The following is a 17,504-nucleotide window of genomic DNA, read 5'->3' on the forward strand; positions in this document are numbered from 1 at the left end:
GAACCAATTAAAGCAATGTTCATATGGCATACTATCCATAGCTGTTTTTGAAATATTAGCCAAGTAGCTATTTTAGTTCACAGCTTTTTTTTTAGTTGCTGATCTGCATAACAACATTTTAAACTAGCAATTTCATATGTTTAACAATTTCCAATCTCCAACTATGCCATGAAATCTTTATTATTATTAGTATTATTATTATTATTGGTATCAGATCTATATCCAGAAATATCATGCAAGATTCAAAAAATGGTAATGTTATTTTCTGTATTGTTTAACTCTTTAACTGCCAATGGCAAGTTTGGTAGCTTTTGTATTTTCCAGTTTACATTCACTTGAACAAAATACAGAGAAATGGCAACCTTGCAACTTTTTACTCTTAATAAACAGTTATTCATTTGTGACTGATTATGATGTCATCTTTAATAATCAGAAATGCATTTAACCCATAATAAACCCTTATTACGAGACCAAGATAATGCATTAGCACTATTGAAACATCATCTAAATGGATTCAAGTGATGTGTCATGCATACCCAGATCTTGTAGCCAATTTCAGTCATGCAATCCAAATGTCCGGGCATGTACGCCACCTCAGGGGGCAGCTTCATCAGCACTTCAAATGTAATCTTATGTTGCACCTTGTAGGCTAGTGCATGTTGCATGGGCAGAAGCCAACATATGTGTCATAGAGACAGAGGTCTCCCATTGAATGCTCTGCAGTGTCAGGAAATAATATGGTACTGTGTTTTTCTGTATCCTGTGGCTTATACTAGGACAACTAGGCTACCTAGATTGAATACTAATTCAGATTTAGGTAGCCCAATTGGGTACAATGACAATCCAGAATCCCTGATGTTGGTTGCCTGGGCCTAAACAGCTTAATGAGCTGCTTAATAAGAAGCACATCATACCTTGTTTTCTGCTTGCAACCCCATAGTCTATGATTGGCTTGAAGGTAGGACATAAAACAGATACTGCACTGATGAACAACTGCTTTAGTTTTCCAAAAGACAATTCTAAACAGAGAGACTAGTCTGTACATTTATGGGGCAAAACACAAGTCTGGAAATTTTATCATAGCAGATCGTTATAGCTATTACTATTGGGAAATAACAGGTTGTAATAGATCAGCCAGACTGTGGAGTTTGTATGTACAAAAGAAAGACTGTCACACTCTGGGGACAAGGAAATAAGGAAGGCAGTGTGTTAAATTGAAATTATGAAATACTGCTTGATATAAGACACAATTCACAAACATCAGTTTATTTTCCCTAAAACAACACATGACCGCCCTTTTCAGTGAGATGTTCACAGATGGAATAATGTTTTCAATCAGTGAAAACTCATGTCAGTACAATGCTTTCCAAATTATTTTCCGACAACAAAACATGGTCCAACTAATCAAAGTAACTTGACAGAAATATGAAAGGTCAGCTGATAATAATAAAGTATCGGAGAAAATGTCATTGCACAACCAGCATACAGAACCATAACACATCAGATTGAACTGCAGTAAGGAACAATTGAAGTTAATACCCCTTTAAAGAGGATAACTTCCATTATAGGCTTTTATTGTGATAAAACCTGTATTTTCTTAACATAAATGTAATAGAGCTTGAATAATTCAATTAAAAACCATTCTGCATATACCATTGCTAATTAGGATTTAGATACAAGAGAAACAACAACAACAAATACCAGTAGCTTGCATATTTCCCTAGTATTCCTACATGCATTTTATTTGCCAATATCTCTTGGGAGATTCCAACGAATGGGAACGGGCAGTCGGATCGCGGGACTGCATCAACGAACAGATGCGGCCGCGATCCGACGGGATTTTTTGTCCCATCCGATTGGGCCAGATCTCGATCATGGAAGCCCGTTGGGGGGCCCCATACACGGGCCAATAAGCTGCCGACTTGGTCTGTCGGCAGCTTTTATCGGCCCGTGTATGGCCACCTTTATTCCAGTCTATAGGGTTAATTATTCACTAATGGGCAGATTTATCAACGGTCGAATTGAAAATTCGAATTTTTGAATTTGAATTTTGAATTTAAATTTTTTCATTTTTTTATTGCTAAAACTGTCAAATTCGACTAGGGAATTGTTACAATAAGATTCGAGTTTTTTTAAAAATTCGAATTCGATTTTAGAAATGTATCATACAATGGCCCTATCAAAACACACAAATTTGACTATTTGCCACCTTAAACCTACTCAATTGCTGTTCAAGCCCATTGAGAACATCAATTGATAATCAATTTTGAGTTTCTTGCATCCTTCCTGAAAATTTTAGTTTTTTTCTGAGAAAAAACTCGAATCAAATTTGCTTCAAATTCGATTTGCGTTTGCAGGTCGATCCTATTCGCCCGAGTTTAACATGTTTTAATTTTTTAATTGGTCAAATTTCGAGTTCATGGGAGTTTTAAATAACTTACATGAACTCGAAATTCCACCCTTGATAAATCGTCTCTTAAGTGTCATGTTACAGACACTATACTGCTCATGCTATTGCCCTTCCACCTTTGGGCCGGATTCAATTCAGAAAGAAAATGTTATCTCATGGTGTAATTGACGAGATTCAATTCGAGAAATTAAAAAAAAAAAAATAATCTTTAAATTCAGTTCCAATTTTTTCCCATAGACTTCAATAGAGTAATGACATGATGAGCTGTGAGTTTTTCTGAATTGGATTGCATCTCAAATATATATATCTCCTCCATGACTTTTTACAAGATAAACCGTTTTCTCATTGAATTGAGTCTGACCCTTTGTCTCCTAGAACACACTATAACAGTAACTGCTTCAGTTCGGAATCTAAACTGTATCACTTCTTGTGTTTCTTCCTTAAAGCTTTCTCTTCCTTCCTTCATCATATGTTGTTAAAAAGAAGAGGCAGAGACAGGTATGTGCTCACACTACTCTAGGGATCCATAGAGTTAAATCTCCTACTGGCTTGGGACTTTCCCAACTCACTTAGGAATTTCCCTTCTCATATATTTCCATCTATTTTCTTTTAGAAAGTCGCGGCACCTGTAAGCTGGATACCTGGGCAGGATGCGCTCCCTATTGGCCTGGGTGGGTGGAGATCACTTCATGCTAACGTTTAATTTACTTATTAGAAGCCAAGGTTTGTGTCTCTTTGGCTTCCACCAGCAGTGGAAGGATGTCTGCCGGAGAGCCTGGAACAGCAAGGCCCCAGTAAAGAAAAGCCCTAAGGAAGGTGAGCCACTAGTGAAGTCAAGATAAAGGGACCCAATGAAGGAGGTATGTAGATGATGGTAGGTAAGCTCCTGTCATAGTACACTCTAGGAGTATAAGATAGGCAGACCACCTAGAGAGAGCAGTTCTGAGCTCGAACGTAAGATATATCGGAGGTACCTCTCCCAGGTGATACTTCCTGTTAGTGTAGGGATCATAAAAAAAAGGGAATCAGGTTTAAGGATTTCCCTGTAGGTTCTGCTGGAGGTGATCCAGGTGCACTAAAGGGTGTCACAGAGGTGAAGTTGGATCCTGCCAAGTCTGTCCTTGGCACACTACCTGAGTTCTTTAATCTGTGTGCCAAACATTTGTTATTGGTTCAGTAATCTGGACAGGAGTTTGTGTATCTGAAATGTATAGTTCTGCAACACCTCTCACTTTCCCCACACATGTATGCAAGGGCCCAGCTGTAACCGGTGGGTAAATATTACCTGTTTTTTTGGTTTACATGCGTTGCACATTACCTCATTAATCTCTAAGCAAACTCTATTAAATAAACGGTAGCTGTTGTAAACATTATCCCCTATACATATACAGCCAAACCTTCATTTTAGTCTTTTAAGTTTTCTGACTCAGAATGGCCTTGCTAATGCTGTCCCATAGTGTAACATTAAACCTGCTTAAACCTGCTCATTAACACAGTACTGCATTTCAAAGGAAAACTGACTCCTGTGCTTATATCCTTTGAACATTTGAAGTTCCTTTAAAACATTTTCCCGATCTAACATTCTCACAGATTTCTAGATTTTATACCACTGTTTTGGCCCCCTGAAAAACATAATAAATGGGGATTCTACTGTATTGTAAATGGAAACTAATAGGTGAGGTGATTTATAACCAATCATAACTACCAAACACTCAATGTGAGTACTGTGTTTCTGCTGCTGAAACCGCCTTCCAATTAAACACAGGTTGCCTAATAACTGTGGAAATATACAGATTTCTATTTTATTCACGTGTACTACTACTACTACCTGCTGTGTGTTTCATAATGTGGATCATTCTTCTTTATTGCTGATATGTAAACATGATAATCTCTTATTAACTAGTCACTTTTTATTTATGATTCCAATTTGAAGTCAAGTTTCAGGATTTAATGAAGTAACTTTGGCAAGCTTTAGTCAAATATGAAGTGTGAAAAAGCCAGTCTATTAAAGGGGTGAGTCACCATTATGTAAACTTTTAATATTTTAATATGTTATAGAATATTCTTAGAAATTTTTCAATTGGTCTTCATTATTTTTCATATATTTATTTATTATTCAATTATTTGCTTTCCTCTTCTGACTCTTTCCAGCTTTCAGATGGGGTCACTGACCCCATCTAAAAACACATGCTCTGTAAGGCTACAAATGTAGTTATTGTACATTTTATTACTCATATTTCTATTCAGACCCTCCCCTATTCATATTTCAGTTTCTTATTCACATCAATGCATGGTTGCTAGAGTAATTTAAACCCTCAGGCCCGGATTTGTGGCAAGGCCACAAAGGCCCGGGCCTATGGCAGCAGAATGATAGGGGCAGCATACCGCCCAGACGCTTAGCGAGGAGCACAGCTCCCCAGTGCTCTGGTGCAGGCGCATATGTGTGCTCGCACCAGAGGGGATATACAGGCATGCGCCAGGAGCGCGCGTTCATTGGGGCGCCGGCCCTTTAAATCCGGCCCTGTAAACCCTAACAACCAAACTGCAAACTGTAGAGCTGCTGAATAAAAAGCTAAATAACTCAAAAACCACATCATAAAAAATGAAAACCAATTGTCTCAGAATATCACTTTAAATCATACTAAAGGTAAACTCAAAGTTTAAAATGCCAGAGTTATAGATATTATAACACAGATCTTCCCTGTTAAAGGGTTGTGGCTGCCTTGGGCTGGTATTGGGACCCACTAATGTACTACATTTCTAGCCTACTTCTTTAGTTAAGCTTTAGTTCTCCTTTAAGGGTTTTCATTGTATTTATGATTTTGATTCGTCAAATCAAAATTTAAAAAGTGCTGGCAAAACAGGTGCTGTACAACCCTGTAGCCTGTCTGTAGTATTCTTTTTTATTTTGTGTTATGGAGGTGTCCTGCCTTCACTTATTGATTTATACCTTCTGATAGACATGGGTAAATCAGAGACATCACTGAACACTGAGCACTTTCGTTGATTTGCTTATATCTTATGGGGTGCCGTTTGTCCCAAATACATTCTGTATACAAAACTATCCCTAATACACATAATGAATGTCTCTCATGTTATATCAGTATGTAAGTGACCATACACAGATAAAAAAATATACAAAAGACTTATTTCTATTAAAGAATGAAAACAAAATCTGGTTAGTGCACAAAAGGATGTCATTATATCACAAACTCCATTCTGTACAGTTTAACAAGCAATCTGTCTCACAAATGTATAACCTCTATGTAACGGACGCACTTATGTGCAGAGTTACTTACAGAATGAATTATGTAAAAACAAAGTTGGACATAATATATAATAGTGTAACTAACTAGTGCTTGTCAAGCTAGATTTGACTGACAAAATAGATATCTGTGACAGAAAGCAAGATTTTATAGTACAGGATTCATTCTTTCCACAAAATGACAGTTTTGTTTCACAAAACAGATAAAATAACCATTCTGTGAAGCAACACTGTCAGTCACATTCCTGAACCAATAAGAACAAAGCTTATTGCCATATACAAACAAGATGAGAAGTGGCCAGCTCTGCTCCACATGGCTAAGGCAAAGTATCTGACCTGCTATAGAAGGCGCCCTCTAAGGTCCCCTGTGCTGCATAGTAATAAACATGAACAAACCTTTCCTAAAAGAGCTGCTGTTAAACACTACAGGTTCATAAATGGAAGTTTTTACAAATGGCTGAGAAATATAATGCTGCACTTCTAATGATTGTAGAAAAAGAAAAGTATGCAAAACATAAATATGATCATTTTAGGTGATATGGCTATTCTTATTGTAGTAACCTGCTTGTGTGGCCATTTTGGTTAAGGGCATTCCTGCTGTTTTGCCATTATCTTATGACTTACTCCTATTCCTCTTCCTGTCTAAGCTGAGAGCAATAATGGGACAGGCCACACCCACCTGCCATCTTCTATTAAATGTACCAGAACTTACTGTGCATGTCTGGCTGCTTTGCCTGACTCTGAGAGTCAGTTATAAGTTTTGTATATGATAGTTAGACTCCAATGTCTCCTCCTAGCTGTAATCTTGCACCAATTAGCTTGTAGTAGTCTCTTAATAATGTGCTTAGCTATAGTTCAACTACTACATAATAGATTTAGCCAGAGACTTGGGACTGATCATGTACATCACACATTGTGTATAGTATGATGTGTAGGTTATATGAGCAGCCACTCCTGAGTACTGTGTGTAAACAAAAGACTTCAGGACTTCAACTTCACCTCCTTTCGTGAATTTGTGTCTTTTCACCACTTCAGGACTTCAGCTTCGTCTTTTCGGCACTCCCGCATTCGGTAATATGTGAAATCGCCGCACGGCTCGGGCGCTCGTAAAGGGGACCTGGCTCTTTGAAAAATGCAGCACTTCTGGGCCCCCCTTCAGGCCCGGAACACTTATCCCCCCCCCCTGCTGGCGGCCCTGGACATGCATGTGACATGGGCGCAGTTGTGCTCTCTGCTCTAGTGTTGTGCCCCCCTTGACCCACTCTGATGTGAAAGGGTTAAGCACTGGGCAGGTAAGGGGACGGCATCATTAGAGTCTTTTGTTATAAATAAATATAAAGCATTGTATAGCTTGTTGCTTCTATATAAATAAATTATGATCCCCTAAAATTGCCCCTGCTTAAATGACCCCCTTTTGTTTATACACAGTACTCAGGAGTGGCTGCTCATATAACCTAAACATCATATTATCCAGAATGCATGACTGTGCACATGATCAGTCCCAAGTCTCTGGCTAAAGCTATTATGTAGTAGTTGAACTATACCTACCAAAATTTTGGAAATAAAAAGAGAGACAAAAAATTTTTTTGCATGTAGTGCAGCAATTTTTTTGACCACACCCATTTTGTGGCCGCACCCTATAATTACCATGTTCATTTTACAAAGTTTGGCAGGTTATAAAAATTTGAAAATATTTCTCCTTATCTAAACTGTTAAAATTACTTATTTTCTTATCTCAAAATTGTTATAAAGCATTTTAGTTGCACCTGTTAGCTGTACTGGCCTCTCTGCCAAAAGCCAATTAAGTTAGAAACTTTGTTTCTTTTTCTGGCTGTTCAGTGCAGAGAAAAGAGGGACTTTCCAGTACAAATGAGGGACCTCAAGTTGAGCTGTCAAAAGAGGGACTGTCCCTCTGAAAAAGGGACGGTTGGGAGGTATGTGTGCACATGATCAGTCCCTAAGTCTCTAAGGCTAAATCTATTATGTAGTAGTTGAACTATAGCTAAGCACATTATTAAGAGACTACTACAAGCTAATTGGTGCAAGATTACAGCTAGGAGGAGACATTGGAGTCTAACTATAATATACAAAACTTATAACTATGTGGCCTGTCCCATTATTGCTCTCAGCTTAGACAGGAAGAGGAATAGGAGTAAGTCATAAGATAATGGCAAAACGGCAGGAATGCCCTTAACCAAAATGGCCACACAAGCAGGTTACTACAATAAGAATAGCCATATCACCTAAAATGATCATATTTATGTTTTGCATACTTTTCTTTTTCTACAATCATTAGAAGTGCAGCATTATATTTCTCAGCCATTTGTAAAAACTTCCATTTATGAACCTGTAGTGTTTAACAGCAGCTCTTTTAGGAAAGGTTTGTTCATGTTTATTACTATGCAGCACAGGGGACCTTAGAGGGCGCCTTCTATAGCAGGTCAGATACTTTGCCTTAGCCATGTGGAGCAGAGCTGGCCACTTCTCATCTTGTTTGTATATGGCAATAAGCTTTGTTCTTATTGGTTCAGGAATGTGACTGACAGTGTTGCTTCACAGAATGGTTATTTTATCTGTTTTGTGAAACAAAACTGTCATTTTGTGGAAAGAATGAATCCTGTACTATAAAATCTTGCTTTCTGTCACAGATATCTATTTTGTCAGTCAAATCTAGCTTGACAAGCACTAGTTAGTTACACTATTATATATTATGTCCAACTTTGTTTTTACATAATTCATTCTGTAAGTAACTCTGCACATAAGTGCGTCCGTTACATGGAGGTTATACATTTGTGCGACAGATTGCTTGTTAAACTGTACAGAATGGAGTTTGTGATATAATGACATCCTTTTGTGCACTAACCAGATTTTGTTTTCATTCTTTAATAGAAATAAGTCTTTTGTATATTTTTTTATCTGTGTATGGTCACAAATACTTATATAACATGAGAGACATTCATTCTGTGTATTTGGTAGAGTTTTGTATACAGAATGTATTTGGGACAAACGGCACCCCATAATATCTTGGTCATAGTGAAACAGAATTGGATAAATAAAACCCATCAATGGAGAGTAAGTGCCTAGTCCAACCATTCTTTTCTGTGTCTTTATGTGTTAGCAATAGCAAATATAAAGTGGAATGCCTTGAATCAGCATTTAGAGGAGTAAAATATTTGCAACATAATTTTTATAAAAATAGCAAAAACATCTCTCTAAAAATGTATCTCTACAATTAACAATTGTCATAATGGTAAAGACAGCGATTGCACATGTACTTTACATCCAATGACAAAATGTATCTAAAGTGGCAACTACACTACAACTTTTTATGAAGCAAATGACACTGCATTATTTGGCACACATTGTACACACATTTAATGGCAGCTTTATCAAATTGTGAAATTAGAGCTCACCACTGTAAAACTCACCCACTTTCTACTCATTACTAAGGGATTTTTAGAAGTGTATTTATGAGTTCACCGCTTGATAAATATTCTTTTAAAAATCCCATTAGAATGAATAAAGAGGGTGAATGTTTCTGGGGTGAGCTCTAATTTCACACTTTCAGGAATCTGCCCCTTAGTGTAGCTCACGCTACAACTAGGATAGCTGAACTACCGGAAATAATTATGTCCATCCAAGATACTAAATCTTAACTCTACACTTCTGAGGGAACAGAACATCCTCAAACAGCGTTCCACTTTGGCAGACTAGTGTGTGTGTGCCACAGGAAACTGCTATCTCTAGATGGAAATGATGATTACAAGAGAATGGAATGTAGACATCAAGTAGCATGAACATTAAAGTAATTTCAGCTGCCCATTTTCATTTAACAGATTGCTTGTCAGAGCTGGTAGATTAGCTCAATATACACTAAATATCTCCCAGTCACAGAACTTTATAAGTATGCCAAATGATAATGGCATCAGTGGAATGGTAGCTTTGACTCTTAACAAATATTTTGTTTGGTTACCCTAGAAATTAGATCATATATTTTAGATAATGATACATGTAATTTGACTCAGCCATCTATTTACATGGATACCAGGACCTGCCTCAGTTCAATATGATTGTGCCAGGACCAAAAATTACTTCCTTGACAAACATAAAAACAGAATATAAATATTATGCAATAAGTAAAGTGCTGTTTCAATGACTATATTGCAAATATTGCACTTCTAGTAGTCACTTAAAGGCCGATCTCTTCTGTAAACAATAGAAAACTCAAGTGATTGGCTAAGCTGTTCATCATCTGAACACATTTTCCATTCAATCTATCAGTAAAGGGATATATGAGTTGATATTTGACAAAGGTTGGTTATCTTTGGGGAAATAAAATGTGGCAAACTTACTAAAGACAAAAGACGTATGTACAGAAGCGTTTTTCTATATACTTCTCTTTGTTTTGCCTGGGCTGATTTTTATGTGGCACTAGACTTGAGTTTTAATATGTCCACAGCTGGATTTTTCCTTTATGTCAACTTTAATGCAGAACTAAAACCTACAAATGAATATGGCTAGAAATGTCATATTTTATATATTGAACTTATTGCACCAGCTTGAATGTTCAGCATCTTTATAGTTGTAATGATGCAGGTCTTCAATATTGTTACAGGAGTTTCTCATCTTGGAGTTTGTCTGCGACACCCACATGCTCAGTGTGCTTTGAGTGGCTGTTGGGAAGCTAAGTTTAGGGGTTGTCACAAATCAGCATATAAGCATATAGCTACAGGTCTATTTATTAAATTACGATTCAAATTGTGATTCAGCAGAAAAGAAGATGGGGAGCTGCTGGAGCACATTTCGAGACACAGATATTCCCTGCTAAAGGGTTGTGGTTGCCTTGGGCTGGTACAGAACATAATGTACAATATTTCTGCCCTACTACTACCTACTAGTTAAGCTTTAAAGGAACAGTTCAGTGTAAAAATAAAAACTGGGTAAATAGATGTGCAAAATAAAAAATATTTCTAATGTAGTTAGTTAGCCAAAAAAACCAGAACATGACTTCCTGCTTTTCAGCTCTCTAACTCTGAGCTAGTCAGTGACTTGAAGGGGGGCCACATGGGACATAACTGTTCAGTGAGTTTGCAATTGATCCTCAGCATTCAGCTCAGATTCAAAAGCAACAGTTATGACTGGTAGGGTAAGCAGGTAGGGGTTGGTTGAGAGTCTAAAAAACAGACCTGTGCAGGATTCTACACTGAAGTATTAAGTTGTCCGGCCATTTTTCAACTTTGTACCCAGTCATATAGCTGACCCACTAGGGGGGGGGGCATTTACAAGCTGGTGATTATTTCAGCTGTAATCAAGACTTTTGTAAAGTGGCAAGCCAATGTGGTTTATATATTGATGGATGCAGAAAGAACCAAAAATCTTTCATTTGCTACTCAATGCATCTCATAGGTGATGATAATCTCTTGATACCCCCTGCGTAGCTCATTTTAATTTATTAAGTAGCAGTAACAATATGATGAAAACTGATGGGCTTTAGCGAATGTCTGCCACAGCACAGAGCTTCAGCATGCCTTTATAACTTTATACCCGCAAGTAAGCTAACTTTATCATGAAGCAAATGGTGCAAGGATACTATGTTAGGTTGAGGCATTCACAATATAATTTTTCTAGCACAGGTCGTGCTTTTCTCTGTCTGCAAATCACAACACCACCCAACTGTTTACATGAAATGATTTGCAGATACCATAAAAAAAGCAAATATGTAGTTATAGAGGAAAATATGTTCATCTTACTATATAATGATGTCTGAAGTCTATTCTTACAAGCTGCCAAACAACCAACAATAAACCACTTTGTAAAATATGTATTCAACAGACAAGTTTCTTTCAGATTGCTTTTGATGACTTCAGCCTTGGTGCTCAATGTGCATTTACGTCAGCTCATTGGGAATTCATTTCCTGATGCATTGTGCAGAATACAGCCCCAATGCAGTGCATTTTATAATGTTTCATGTAATACTGTTTTTAGAGAGGTCAGTAAAAAAAACTATAGGATCTTCCTTATATTTTTTAATTTATTTGAATATAGCAAAACACGAAAAGCCAGTCAAATATGCCAGTATGGACATATTTGCAATCATGCTCCTTTACCTGGAAGAGCAACTTGTAATTAGTATTCCATTTCACCAAATATTACCCATATTTTTATCAATACAGATACCAATGAGATAAAAGCCCCTTAATATATAAATTCCATAAAATAACCATCTGCCAGAAAGACTTCCACATTTTGCCCAAAGTAAACTTCTCTGACTTGAAATGGCTTGATAAGGTGTCCAGTTAAGGTATGTACAATTTTGAATAACTTCTGCTGGGGGAACTCTGACAATCAAGTAATCTGTATTAGCCCAATACAATATAGTTTCCTCCAGTTGGTGAACTAGCTGCATACATACATGCAGAATGAGAGCAATGTTCAGGAGAGCAGAGTCAGCATAGAGAGGTGTAAGTAGATGGACGCCTGTTGTGGCATGACTTTCTCCAACCCAGCTTCTAGGATCATGCTATTTAATAGTGCTACATTGGTCCTCTCTCTAGCAGTAGCAGGGCACAGCAAACATTAGTTCAGTGAGGTTTTCACTTGTGCAAACACACAGAAAGCTTAAACTAGTTTTGCTAGGAAATATCATGCTATATGTAAACACTGAAAGACTATGGGCGTGCTTTCAAAATCGACAGTAGACTCCAGCAATCAGTACGTCTGCTATCGTGTAGACTATGAAGTTAGACAAGCGATTTAGTATTTTAGTAATTTAGCTCTTTTTATTGAAAGAATTCACCATCCCCAGGATATTGGTGGAGTTATAATAAAGCCACTATAGTCCACCTTCTGTTGCTTTCAAGAGGAAATGAAAATCCTTGCAGAACCTTTAGAAAGCACCAAGACATTTCTGCCGTCTTCTGCACCGTCACATTATTCAGAATCAGAAGATATATAAGAAATGTTAACAGAGGTCGATGGGTACCAGCCAATTCCAGACCAGGATGAATTGTGATTACACAACAATCAGACCTCTGCTGAAATGCAACTTCAAACTAGTGTTTATTTACAATTTTACACTATGGACACAATTTGCTTGGATAATAGAATACTAAAGTAGACTAGAAAACAGAAGAAACTACTGCCAACAAAGTATGTTTTTAGCATGCAGGCATTTCACGTATGTATCCTTACATAAGCATTACTATAATAAAATGGACAGGTTTGCCTGTCCAGAACACATCCAGAAGAATACGGAAATGAAACATTGGTTGCTATAGGATACTGAATCAAAGGAAACATTTCTCCATGTCATCATGCAACACTCTACAAATGCCAAGCTTTATTTATTTGTGGATGCAACAGACATCTATTTCCATTGACTGCTGATTTGTGGTACAGGTACTAATCATACATTAACTGCATCCTACCATATCTTTATGATACTATTACTTATTAGCATACAGTACTTCTGTACTTCTGTACTTCTGCTAAATGACTTTGCTCAGGTCTTGTCTTTACTATTCAAACATCCCTGTGTTTACCTACCATACTAGCATGAACATCTATGCCTTTGCCATATTTCATTCTTATCCACAAAAATACCTTGTGACAGTGCCCCAAGGTTATATCCAATAATATTCTCACCCAGCATTCTCAATTTCTTTCTATGTCTCAATTGTTATTTTTCACAAGTAACATTTTCAGGGATGTTTGTACTTGTGTTTTATCATCATCTGAAAAACAAATCATTACCTTTAGTTGTTTAGCGCTGTTATTAAAATCTATCTCACATGTCAAATGACGTCTTACTGTCACTGCACACATTGGGCAAACTTTGGCCCAAATATGCTCACTAGCCTGAAGTTCACCCCATGAACCCAGTGAGAGGCGGATTTCATTCACATTAATCTTTACAGACCAGGGGTGATTCAGTACAGAATTATCTGTGTGACATAGCCCTAAAGGTTTAATTTACCTAGACACCCAGTATCCAGCTGGATCTAAATTTTATAGACAATTCTCAAATCAAATTCTGGATTTGGTGCATTCCTGAGAAAAGTGCACATGATGTAGGTGCATTCTTTCTATGCATTGTTAAAGCGTACCTCCTACAAAAAGGTTTATTCTTAATAATTTTTGCATAAAAGGTCAAGTAAAATTTTAAATTTTTAATCTTTGATAAAAAAAAAAATCATCATCTGTGTTTCTGGGGGTAAAATGAACCATTTCCTCTTTTGTATTTATGGGAACCACTTTAACCTTGACATAAGGTCATAAGGTATTTGCCAGCCAACAAAGAAGGTGGCAGATACCTAGTTGTCCTTATCTTGAAGGTTCTGTCCTCTTGCTCTTTACTCCCATATAAACCAATTCCTTGTACAGTAAACACCTAAATATATATCAGTCAACAAATACGTTATCAGCAGCACACAGACACATTTACTTCTCAGAACCTAATATCTGGTTTAGGCAGATAACTGCAGGACAAAAATGTTGACATTAGGTGAACTGACATCTCTTCCTACTTGATTAAAAGAACCATCATTCTGCATCATGTTATAAAGAATTTTCTGCCTCTTTGGATTTCTGCAATATTTGGCGTAAATGAATGTAAAAAATTACACATTTAGTAAATGCAGAAACATGAATTGGTGTGTCACAAAGCACGCAGCTTTTGTTGTATTTACAGTTTTACTTTTATTGCAAAACGGCACAAGGCTAGTGGAACATTTAACAAGTCTATTAATTTCGGCATGTCAGTTTTAATTATGATCAAATATTAACCTACGGCAAACTGTTCCACTTGTAACAAGGGTCGGGAACATCATAAGATTGGTATATAATTTACCCAGCTATACACGCATAAAAAATATATTTAGAAAAACTCTGACTGAATCACCAGGTATATGTATAGAAATCAAAAAGCCAACATTAGAGCAGAAAGTACAAGTGTTAAAATATAAACTTCCCATAATATATTTAACACCAGTATCTGTTGCATCCAGAGGCAAAACAGAACATAACAGTATATAACTATAATGCTCTCAGTCATCTAAATACCTTATAACTCTTGACGTAGGCATTTTTACTGAATTAAAATAGTCACTTAATACAAATACTGATAAAGATCTTACCATGTATGTGCAACTGTAAAACGCCGACGCTGACGGATGCTTTTATTAACAAGCAACTTTCTGAAAAAGCACGGTGAATTCCTTGGAGAGCTTCTGGGAGAGATTTTTGGGGATGTTGTGGTCCTTTTCCCAGAAAGTCTGGGAAGTTCCAGCTCCAAATGCATATGCTCTTTAAAAGTCTTTATGTATATATCTGAATCTGGTGTAGCAAGTTCATTGGAAGATTCTTTTGCTGTCATATCTCAGGTGATGCTTCAGATGCCTGGTACAAAAAACACATCACCTTAAGGTAATTCTGCAGGATGAAGTGTGTGCTTGCTGAAGAGGCAACTAAATGCAGATTGTGAACCTGCTTAATGTACCATCACGACACATAATGACTTACTAACCACCGCTGTGAGGGAGGGCTTCATGAGCTTGACGGTTTCTCTGATACTGCACCAAAGCCCTTTCAGTACCAGGGTAGTCTGTTGTGAATGTGGTTTGTCTGCAAGCTACAAACTGTCACTGGATTCATTCAGCTGAATGCACCAGCTCATGCAATATTCATAGGAATTCCTCATCCATCCTTTCTCTGAGATATTTTTGCTCATAAAATGCCAAAACAGAATAAAATAAATAATGAGCACATGCATCCAGAATAAGGGGGAAAAAAAACTCAAATGCCTTTTTTTAACGATGTCCTTCAGAACAACATGCTTGACTGGTCAGCCTCCTTGGATAGAAAATCCTCTTCATTCAGAATTCCTTAGTTAGACACCCAATCCAAACAACAGTGGCTCCACCTACTGAATGTTTATTGGATCACAATGCCTCTGAAATCTAAGCATTTTAATGATCTGTTTGTATGCTTGTCAGAATACTAGTGAATTAGGTGATCTTATATGACTTTTAAAACAAATACAATTTGATAAAAGATCTATACCTGTGTGTTAACTGGAATTTATGCTACATGTAGTACTCACACAAACATGCAGACACAAACTCACTTGCTAAAACACAAACAGAAATAAAACAGAAATCTTAACACTCTTTACAATATTGAAATCTATAAAAACTCAGCATGTATTAACTTTGACATTTATATGCACGAATATATGTTTTATCTTTCAAGATTTTACGTTCTCTGTTTGAATGTAGCCTAAGGATACATTCAGATTTTCAGCTGTGAGATAGTAAGGGAGAAACACTGGGGTTCATTTAACTAACCTGGACAGTAACATATGGCAAGTAGTTACAATTTTGCTCTCATTGTTCTACCTGCAACTGGCTGAAAAATGCTGATCATTTATCAGTTGCTATGGGTTACTGCCCAGGTGCAATTTTACCCAGTTTTAGCAAATAAGCCCTTATAATACACAAAAGCCATGAATATCTTGTAAATTATATCCTTATAAACGGTGAGTTCTGATGTCATTAGTTATAAACAGTGAGTTCTGATGTCATTTCTGTCACATGACACTGAAATTTGTGTATTATAATAAATAAAGTACCCCCAGTTGAAAAATATGAGGATATTAGAAGTTACCTCGGAGTTCCATGACCTGTATAAAAACACTTGTGTTTTTATATGGTCATGAAACTCCTCGGTAACTTATAATATCCTTATATATTACAAGAGGGGTACTTTATTCACTATATATTGCCTCCTGCAGCCTATATACTAATCCATGTCTACCAACATTTAAGAGGTAGAAAGAGGGACAAAAAATATGCAGTGTGCAGCATTGCAATTTTTTTTGACCATGTCTACTTTGTGGCCACACCCCTAAATACAACACCTATTTCACACACCCCTAGATATATATATATAGTACCAGTATTAAATGTATGTTTGCAAATGCAAGGAGTCTGACTGGTAAAATGGGAGAGCTGGAGCTGCTGGAGGGAAAATATGATGTGATTGGTGTGGCCGAAACATGGATGAATGAGTCGCATGACTGGGCAGTTAATATCAGCGGCTATGCTTTGTTTCGGAGGGACAGAGGCAATAGAAATGGAGGAGGGGTATGTCTGTTTGTTAGGCAGGATTTAAAAGCTTCTATAAAGGAGGAGGTTATGTTAGAAAATGAGGGGGCAGAAGTCTTATGGGTGGAGTTCTTCACCAATTGTAAAGAGTCCAGCAAATTAATTGTAGGCGTATGCTATAGACCCCCTAATGTAAGTGAGGAGGAGGAGGCGAAGCTCCTGATGCAAATAGAAAAGGCTGCTAGTTTGGGTAAAGTAATGACAATGGGGGATTTTAATTACCCAAATATTGACTGGAGCAACAGTACTGCCAGATCAGTTAATAGGAAAAAGTTTATAAACTTGTTACATGACAATTTTATGGCACAGGTTGTTGAGGAGCCTACCAGAAAAAATAGTATTCTGGATCTAGTGATCTTAAATGACCCAGAATTATAGTAAATGTGCAAGTCATTGAACCCCAAGTCATAATGTTATATCATTTAATGTCTGGTGCAAAAAACAAATATACACTGGGGCAACAAAAACCATGAATTTTGGAAAAGCTAATTTTAGTGCCTTGAGGACTGCCCTACAGAGCATTGATTGGGGCATTAGGTTTTCAGCTAAAAACACAGAACAGAAATGGTTGTCATTTAAAATGATATTAAATCATTACTGTTCTCAATTTATTCCCTTAAGGAGTAAATGTAGAAGCTCTAAGAATCATCCTATGTGGCTTAATACA

General features: G+C 37.0%; 1 protein-coding gene across 2 annotated transcripts in view; it reads right to left on the reverse strand.

The window, feature by feature from the left end:
• The window catches only part of pde4b.L (phosphodiesterase 4B L homeolog), a 240,064-nt gene that overhangs the window by 189,858 nt on the left and 32,702 nt on the right, over positions 1-17,504 (reverse strand). The window contains exon 1 of one of the 2 annotated variants that reach the window (XM_041590377.1): positions 14,810-15,493. The exons of the other annotated variant lie outside the window; for it this stretch is intronic. Within the exon in view, the coding sequence (XP_041446311.1) occupies positions 14,810-15,048 (239 nt within the window). The 5' untranslated portion in view covers positions 15,049-15,493. Of the gene's footprint in view, positions 1-14,809; positions 15,494-17,504 lie in introns of those variants that run through there. 2 annotated transcript variants of the gene reach the window in all.

The sequence above is a fragment of the Xenopus laevis genome, chromosome 4L (genome assembly GCF_017654675.1).
Source record: "Xenopus laevis strain J_2021 chromosome 4L, Xenopus_laevis_v10.1, whole genome shotgun sequence".
NCBI lineage: Eukaryota > Metazoa > Chordata > Amphibia > Anura > Pipidae > Xenopus > Xenopus laevis.